General features: G+C 53.6%; 1 protein-coding gene across 1 annotated transcript; it reads right to left on the bottom strand.

Annotated features, from left to right (window-relative positions):
• Nucleotides 1-1,049: 1,049 nt before the first annotated feature.
• LOC126503479 (lymphocyte antigen 6E-like) lies at nt 1,050-8,063 on the bottom strand. The gene is made up of 4 exons (XM_050145191.1): nt 8,012-8,063; nt 4,735-4,833; nt 1,460-1,667; nt 1,050-1,071 (listed from the first exon to the last, which is right to left on the bottom strand). Exons 1-4 carry the CDS (start codon nt 8,061-8,063, stop codon nt 1,050-1,052), a joined length of 381 nt encoding a protein of 126 aa, XP_050001148.1.
• Nucleotides 8,064-8,728: the final 665 nt, after the last annotated feature.

Here is an 8,728-nt window from a genome sequence, read left to right as displayed (position 1 = left end):
GATGAATTAGACCTTGAGCTGCAGCGAACCAAAATAAACTCTTTCTCTGGCTTCTCTTGTCAGGGCAGTTTATTGCAGTGATGGGAGAAAACCAGCAGGGGGCAGGGAACAAAACTCTCCTGAGATGAAGGGCTCTGGCTTCACCCTTCAAGAAGAGCCCCTGGGGAGACGTGGTATTGGGTGGCCTCAGAGTTGTGATGATTGTCCATAGGATGAGGGTTTCCCGTGCCACCAACCAGGGGTATGGACTTGTGGGGTCCTGGGGTTACTGGGAAGGGTGTGAGCATCTTGCGACATCACAGCTCAGAAGGGCTCTCAGGGGACCCCTGTGAGTCTCCCCACTTGGGGTGTGGTAGAAGTCTGTTTCCTCTGTCTTGGCTGTTGAGACTCAGTATAGACACAACAGGCAGAGTTTAAAGCAGGGGCACCACACCTGTATCCAGGCTTCTGTGATAAGAATTCCACCTGGCCCTCTCCCAAGTGCCCCTGCTTGCCTCTGAGGCTGAGGCTGACCAAGGATCAGGAATCCCCCAGACCCAACATCTTGGACCGAGTGACTTCCATATTTACTTTCCTCTTAGGACAGCCTCAGGGAAGGGGTGGCAAGACGGCACTTCAGGGAGACGAAGCAATTTCCCCATGCTCACAGAGCATGGCCACCCATTCTAATGCCGGACACTAAGCCAGAGGTGATCAGCCTTGCCTGCCCCCTCCACACACAGTGGGCAGTCAGGGACGTTTTAAAACCTTGCGTTCAGCTGGACAGGAACTAGGTGGGTCCCTGCGCTGGAGAACTTGGCTAACCAATGGAAACCCCAGAAGGCAGACTCTGATGGATCTGCGCAACTAGATGCATGGGTGTTTGTGTGGGTGGGTGGATGGATGGATGGATGGATGGATGGATGGATGGATGGGCGAGTGAATGGGTGGGTGGACAGAGAGAATATTGGTGGCCATAGAGTACAAAGAGCTGGAAGGATCCAGTGCCCAAGCCTTTCAATCATGATACCATGCCAGGGTCACTTCACACATAAAAGAGGCACGGGGGTTCAGATGGCCATGTCCAGGGTCCTGTCAGTCAAGGAGAGGGTAATACAAATGCCAAGCCTAATGTCTGTTGGATGCTTCTGAAATGAGGGTGGAGAGCTCTGGGGGAGACCCACTGAGGATTGCTGGGTACTCTCGTGACTCAGCTAAGGACGGAGGGCTCATAGAAGTGGAGGGGGGTGGTCTTGGGAAGGTGTGCCCTTGTTCCCTCTTGGAGGATTCCCTGAGTCAGGAGGAGAGCTGGAACCTTTGGGGGCAGGTGCTGCTACTTCCTCTCTGTGCGAGAAGGGAAGACTGTGTGTGTCTTGGGGAAATGGGAAGAGAGATTTACAGCCTGGCGGGGTGGGTGTAGGATGCTGCTGAGGCTGCAAACAGACCCCTGACGATAGGGAAAGGGCAGCCAGGCCCTCACCAGGCAGCTCGAAGCAGTGCCCACAGTAGGCTGGCAGAGGCGCTGGCCCATAGGGCCCCAAGGCTGCTGGTCAGGCCTGAAGCAGCGCTACGGTTGCACTGGTTGCCCTCACAACAGAAGACAGACAAGGCACGGCCATCAGAAGACACGGTGCTGTTGGGGCAGGTTGGCGCGCAGGACTTCATGACCAGGATGCCACCGGGGTTGGCTGTGGAAACAGGAGGAATGGTCATGGGTATTGTGGCCATAGTCCCCACAGCTGTCACTACCCAGCCAGTTCTCAGGGGACAGGCAGCCTGGGGCCACATGCTTTGAGGTAATTCCTGGGACTCTGAGTGTTTGAGGTGGCAGCTTGGGGGTGTTCCAGAGAATCTTGTGAATGGATAGCCTTCCTCAGTGACTGTGGGGAACGTGTCTTCTTTATGATGGACTGGATTTTGTGACATCTGAGGTCAGGGACTGATTTGAAGACTCCTCCCTCCCTCAGTCTCTGGGTCCCTCAGCTCCCTCTATTTTCCCTTTCCTGAGAGATGTCTGGTTTACAATCCTCTCCTCTCTTTTCCCCACCCCTTTCTTCTTATTTCCTTCAAGACTTCAGATATCAGAAGACAGGCTTGGGCCCCACCTATCTCTCACACCTCTTGGGACTGGGATAGACTAGACAAGGCTGAGTGACCACGGCTCCCCGGCTTGCACAGCATCCCCTAGGTTTCACAATCCTTGGGAGAATTAGAGACAGGGCTTGCAATGGCCCCTGGGAGAGAAGTTGACCTGAGTTGAGGGCATCTCAGGAAGTACCACTGGGCAAGACTAGTTCTCTGTCTGCATGCCCATAAGGGGGATGGGTTGCTTTGTGTTTACATACACACAGTGGGGACTGCAGGACTCTTGAGAACCCAAGGCCCTACAAAAAGTAAGTAGCTTCCCTCAATTTGCACTGTTCAGAGGTTCTGTGGGCAGGGGCCGCTAGCCTGCAGTTAGCCCAGACACTGAGGTGGCATAACTATCTCAAGATGCTTGATTTTTTTTCTATGCTTCAGTTTCCCCACCTAGACAACACAGACCAAAGGTGGGATTAGCCTTTGCCTCATCCCTTCTTTAGGATAATGGGGCATTGGTGGATCATTTGAGAGCTGTGCTGGTGTGCGGAGAATATGGGTACATGTTAGTCATCAGTTGGCAGTAGTCGGTGGCCGAGCTGGTACCACATCTGCCACATCTGAATAGTCTTTTCCTGGGAATGGAGGCTCAGAGTTGATTGTAGCTGCTCCTGGACAAAAGAGAACCCCACCCCTTAGCAGGTGCTGCTAGTGGCTGCTACTTGTCCAGCCCAGGAAGTGTTGTGCAGACACAGCCTCCTGCTGGGGTAAAAGGGACACTAGACTTCATCAGTTGTTGTCCCTGATGAAGCAGAGAGAAGCAGCCTTTGTGGCTGTGTATGAACACTATGTGGGAGATATGGACACAGTGTCACCCTCATCTGCCCAGTCTTTAGAGAAAGATGGTTCTGGCATTAGGAATCAGTCTGTTCTCTCTCCCTGGAAATGCAGCAGCTCGGGGAAGAGCCACAAGGGGCTGACGCACAGGGCCAGCAGCAGGCCACTAATGTCATGGCACCCCTTTACCTCCTCTCCTTGGGGCTGGGAAGATCCTTGGCCTGCCTGTGTCACTTCACTGGACAGGGGTAGGAACAGATGCCTCTTTACACTCACAGTGGACTCTTCTACCTAGAGCTCTTGTCCCCAACCCAGGTTGCTTCTCCAGGGAACTTCCTGCTGCCTTCTGAAGGCTACCTTTCAACTATGCTTGACTGTGACTTTTGAGGTCTTGGAATACAGGGATGGTTTCACATGTCTCAGTGTCCCTACATTCGGCATGTACATGGGGAGATGGATGGACAGACGACAGGCCAGATAGACACATGCTATTGCCAGCAAGGGCAAGGACAGGGCGGGATCCCAGGAGTGCCCGAGAGAAGCTCTTGTGCGGGGATGAGCTTCGGGGAGCTCCGATTCCTGGGTACCTCCAGGCACTCACTGCTTTCCATCTTTGCTTCAGCAGGGGCCCCTCTGCTTAGGTATTTATTGGCTTTTGGTACTTGATGTATCACTCACCTGTTGCTGGGCAACGATCCCATCCTCACTGTTCTTTCTTGCCTTGTGCCCTGGGTAATGGCTGGACCTGCATTCCACTAGCTGTTTGCCTCTTGCAGCACCACTGTGGTTTAACCAAGGGCAGCTGCCTCTGGACAGGATGCCCCTCTGCAGAGGAGGCAGTAGAGGAGTATACGTGTTTCCTCCTAGAGCCCCTGAGTCAGTCAACACAAGAACCAGCCAGGGTACAGACAGGAGTATTACCCACGGTCTGTGCTGGGTGAGTGCATTACTACCAGACAGGACACTGCCTCTTCATCAAAATAGGGACAGCTCCAAGTATGCACTAGAAGTGCCTGTGTCACTTGGGATTACTGGGTAACTGTGTTCTGATGAGCAGACCAGGGCCACCATGAAGCCACCTGGTTTCCTTCCCCTCCTCCCAGCGTAGGATCTTGGAAGAAGCTGCCTAGTGACCATAGGAACTTCCCTTCACCAGGGCCAGTGGCCTCATGACCCAATTCCAATGGCAGCAGCCAAGAGAGTACCCCCAAGCCCTTCTAGACCTAGAGGTGACACTGTCCACCCAGGCCCTCAGCGTCTGAAAGGTTTGTCAGCCTCTCTGATATGTCCATGCTTTCTTCTGGGACCACTTCAGATAAGTGACTCCCTGTCTCCAGCTATGCCAGCACCAAGCCTGAACCCCATCACAGCCACCATCACAGCCCAATACACAAGCTCTAGGCCCAAGCTCAGCCCCACTGCTCAGAGGAGAACCAGACAGATGTACAGTGAGATGTAAAAAAGAAGGCCTGGCCTGGGAAAGGAGAGTCAGCAGCGGGATAGAATTCTGGAGTCATGGCAGAGCACCCAGGGGCAGAGATTATAGCCAGCGGATTAGAGACAGGGATCCGGGTGAGCAGTAAAGGTCCAGAGGGCCTGGAATAGCAGGGTGTGATGTCAGTATCTTCAACATGTCAGCCTCTCTCCAACCCTCCTCTCACCTCATCTTTAGCCTAGTTTAAACTGTGAACTAGAGAATGACGGTGTCCCTAGGGTCTGCGGGGGGGGGGGCACCAAGGGCTCCTGATGGAGAGGACAGAAAGAGGTCAAAGGGGGCCAGAAAGTGCTTGTGCAGTGCTGGTGGGGCGGGATGGGGCCCGTGTGGCCCAGGGTACTCACTGGCCCGAGTGATCACACAGAACTTGTCCGTCAAGGCGCACTCCACGAGAGACTCGCAGTTCTCGTGCCCACAGCACACATGGCAGTGCAGGGCCCGGGCTGGGGGGAAGCACAGGCCATCAGTCTGGGCTGGGGCTGGGGCTAGGGCTATGTGCCCAGCTGCCTGCCTAGTGGCCCACACAAGGTCACCCTCTCAGATCCTTCCCTCCCTCCAGGAGTTCCCCCAGTACCCCCCTCTGGGAGGGTCTGAGAAGCTAGGAACTTCATGGTAGTGATTCTGACACACTCCTCCCTCTGTCCCTGTGTGTGTCTGGATCAGAGTGACAGCCTGAGTAGCAGGCAGGTGTCGGGTGTGGTGGCATGCTACCCTCAGGCTAGACTCAAAGGTCTTCTGGCTAAAGCTTCCCTGGCACCACTAACTCCCAACTTATCTGCTTCTCTGCTCTGTATTTATCGCTCTGTTAAGGAGACAGGGGGCATTAGTGAAGGGCCTTGGCAGCTAAACCGGAGAGAGATCAGATGGGGAGGTAGATGGGCTTATGTATGTATATAGAGATATACGAGGGGGTGGGTGGATGGATGGATATATGGGAGGATGGATGGCTGTACCATTGGATGAGTAGGTGGATGGGTAGGAGGATGAGTGGGTTGAAGCATGGATGCTTAGATGGGCAAACGGATGGATGGAAGGGTTGTGGTTATATGGCTGGATGAAGAGATGAGTGAGTGGTTCCATGTGTGAGTGGATGAGCAGAGAAATGGGTGGAGAGGTGGATGGGCAGATGGATGAGCAGTTGGTGGTGAAAGGGTGCATGGATGGATGGGTAGTTGGGTTCATGGGAATATGGATATTTAAATCGATATGTAGGTGGATTGATGGGTAGAGGTGCATGAACGGAGGAGCAAAGATGGATGGTGTAGGGGATGGAGCGGTAGGAAGCAATATAAAGAGGGCAAATTTAGAATTTCTAATTCTCACTATCCCTACTGCAATCCATGGTGTCCTCACCTATAACATGAGAATAATAGTGTTCTTAGCTTTCTCAGATGATAAAATCACAGAATCCATAATGCGCATGGCCCCTAACCCTTCCTTCCCAGGAGATGACTGCAGGGAGCTTCAAGGGCTAATGACAGCTGGCTTCCCTGCCAGGGCAGGCTGGCTCTAACGACTTTGTGTCTCTAAGCATCAGTAGATACTTAGATGCTGTTCCTCTGGAGGGAAGGAACATCCTGGTCCTGCCTCATTCTGCCTAAGGCCTGCTGGTAGCCCACACCTTCAGGAAAAGACTTCCAGGCCTAGGGAGTGGGCAGGCTCCAGACATAGGTGGTCCCAGATGCAGTGTTACTGGCCACAGCTTCCAAACACAAAAACTGGCAGACCCTTGAGAGAACACAGGCTACCTAGCCATGACTGACTCAGTGAGCAGCAAGCCTCCTATAAGGGCAACTGGGGCAGAAGGCACAATGGTTACTCCGTGGTCACTCCTGAGAGGCGCCATGGTTTGTGAGATGGTGGGACAGAGCCTCACATCCGAGCCCACATAGGTGGATTTTTAGATGTGGTTGGGGACCGTTGCTTTGGTCAAAGGTGTGGGACTGCAGAGACAAGGCCAGCTTGAAGGGTTGCAAGGACTCTTTAGCTGCAACAAGACATGCTAGGGGTTCTGATGCAGAGGTGAGGCTACTGGAGGTGTCTTTGTGGTCAGACCTTGGGAGTCCCGCAAGGAGTGTCTTTAGGAGTTTCACTTAAGAGTATGAAATAGCAGATGTGTTCAGAAGAAGTGTCTTACAGTGGAGCGGCCTGAGGGGGTTTCCCTGTAAGGGTGTTGAGCAACAGGTGTCCTTGGCAACGCACACCTGCTTAGAGGGAGTTAGATTATCACACCTCCCACATAAGAACCATCAGTGTTGAAGCTGTGGTGGCCCTGTGCTGAGGGTTGGGAGGTGTCTGCAACACTCCTTTCTGGGATAAGAGATACACCTTTCTCAGGTTAGAGACTCTGGAACCCTCGAGAAAAAAAAATGGCTTCCTCATTGGCAACATCTCCCGGTTATCCTCTCCCACCCCAGACAGTACATCTGCATACTAGTCCCCAGGCCTGTTTGTCTGGGGACACTCTCCTAAGTTATTCTAGATAAGGACCTCATAGTACCTCCATTTCGTCATTGTGGTCCCCAGAGACCCTGTGCTGAGGAGAGTTCCAGGGTTGTTCTCCTTAAGCCTTCAGAGCCCCAATAAGTTTCCAGCATGCTAGATCCTGCAAGAATTTGGACTAAACCATAGGAGGAGGAGGAGGAGGAGGAGGAGGAGGAGGAGGAGGAGGAGGAGGAGGAGGAGGAGGAGGAAAAGATCCTGCAAGAATACTGTAAGGTCAACCTCCCAGGAAAGCTGAGCCTTGAGGACAAAAGTGACCCAGCCAGTCAGTGTCCCCACCTTCTGACTCAGTCTTCCCACCCCCTTCCTGCCTCCAGGGCTGTAGTTCCTGATTGGTATTCCTGATCTTGGGTCTCTCTACATCTTTGTCTCCCTGAGTTCCAAGCGATCCCCCCAACCTGACCCTGACCGCCTTCCTGTTCTCAGCCATCCTCCAGCTCTTGCTCACTGCCCTCCATCTGCCTTCCCACCTCCCTACGTGGGCACCTGATGAAGGCTAGTCTGCTGTGCAAGGCCCTTTTCCTCTTCCCTCCGCCCCCTCCCCACGCTCAGGGGAAGCTGATGGGGTTAATTATCCTGGAGATGATAATTATTCCACTGATAATCACAGGCTGAAGTACATTCCTCCCACCCCCGGCTTCATTTCTGTCCCTAAACCAGGTCATCAGGGTCAGGGCAGAGTGTGTTGGAGGGGTTGACCCATGCCATGCAATCTATCTTGCCCATGTCCTTCCTTTCTTAGTACCAAGAATCCCTCATCCCCGAGCACCTCATCTTGGAAAGAGGGAGGATAGTTGGCCATTCTTGCTAAATCCCAGGTTTCAGTACTCACAAGTGGTACCCAGGGTACCTCCCCTTCAAGCATCTCTGGCTTCTCTCCATAATTTTTATGCCCCTCCCCGCCACACAAAAAGCCAGAAAGGTACCACATAATATCTAAAGGGAAGAGGTTTCTGAGTCTGACTGGGCAGGGAGCCACCATAGAAGCTTCTTCCACATTCCCTGCAGCCTCCTCACCAGTCCAGTGCCCCAGCTCAGAAGGCTCCCCCGCCCCATGCTCCTGAATGCTTCCCAGAGGCCGCCTGTCTCCCTTCAAAATGGATGCAGCCGGTGTCTTACCCAGAGAAGCACACACAACAGCCAGCAGCAGCAGCACCAGGAAGGTCCTCATCTTGGTCACCAGCAACTGGCAGCCACCAGGGAGAGGGTGCCTTTATAAGTCCGGTGGGTGTCTGGGGGAACCCGGTAATTTGGCTGGAGGATGAGCTTGGGGTGGCAGGACTGGCCTGACTCATGGCCCCCAGGCTCCCGCAACCCCACCTCCAAGGTGCCCCTTGACCTGCCACTTTGGTCCTCTTCCGGCAATTACCAGGAGAACCCAGTCACACCAGGGAAAAGGGGGTCTGCAGTGGCAGCCATGTCTTGTAGACTGAAAAGAATGTGGTTTCTCTGAGTATCCTAGCCCCTCCCTTCTGCCTTCTCCCTCACACCAGGCAGTCAGAGAGACGCCAAACCCAATGTAATGGAAGAAACTGGGGAATTCTGGGCTGAATCCGGCCCCTTCACAATCTTCATATGTGCACAGTTCCTGAGGACCAGCTCAAAAGGTTGATTCTAACTTGGAGGTCAGGGCTGAGGCTCTGCCACTTAGAGGCTGAGCTAGGTCAGGGAACTCCATCAGGTGAAGACTAGGTGTGCTGAGAGCTTGGTGCAGATCCCATCCCTGAATCTGCCTTCCACCTTGGGAGCTGTGCAATGCCCAGGTTCCCAGAAGAGACAGGAAATGACTTGTACTTATATTATGGGGTCCTGCTGGAGTCTGAGAGATGGGAGCAC

This window comes from Alexandromys fortis, unplaced genomic scaffold (assembly GCF_014885135.2).
Source record: "Alexandromys fortis isolate MF-2015 unplaced genomic scaffold, M_Fortis_MF-2015_v1.1 scaffold_2_1_26212458, whole genome shotgun sequence".
Lineage (NCBI taxonomy): Eukaryota > Metazoa > Chordata > Mammalia > Rodentia > Cricetidae > Alexandromys > Alexandromys fortis.
Note: the sequence above shows the minus strand (reverse complement) of the source record. Positions and strands in the feature narration are given on the sequence as shown.

Bases quoted from the DNA above. Each gene is read 5' to 3' on its own strand.
- LOC126503479 (XM_050145191.1), bottom strand. From the start codon at position 8,063: ATGAGGACCTTCCTGGTGCTGCTGCTGCTGGCTGTTGTGTGTGCTTCT. The intron at 4,834-8,011 runs GTAAGACACCGG...GCTTCCCCCCAG, and splicing joins TGTTGTGTGTGCTTCTCTGG to CCCGGGCCCTGCACTGCCAT. The intron at 1,072-1,459 runs GTGAGGGCCTGG...CTTGACTGACAG, and splicing joins GCACTGCTTCGAGCTGCCTG to GACCCTGGACATGGCCATCT.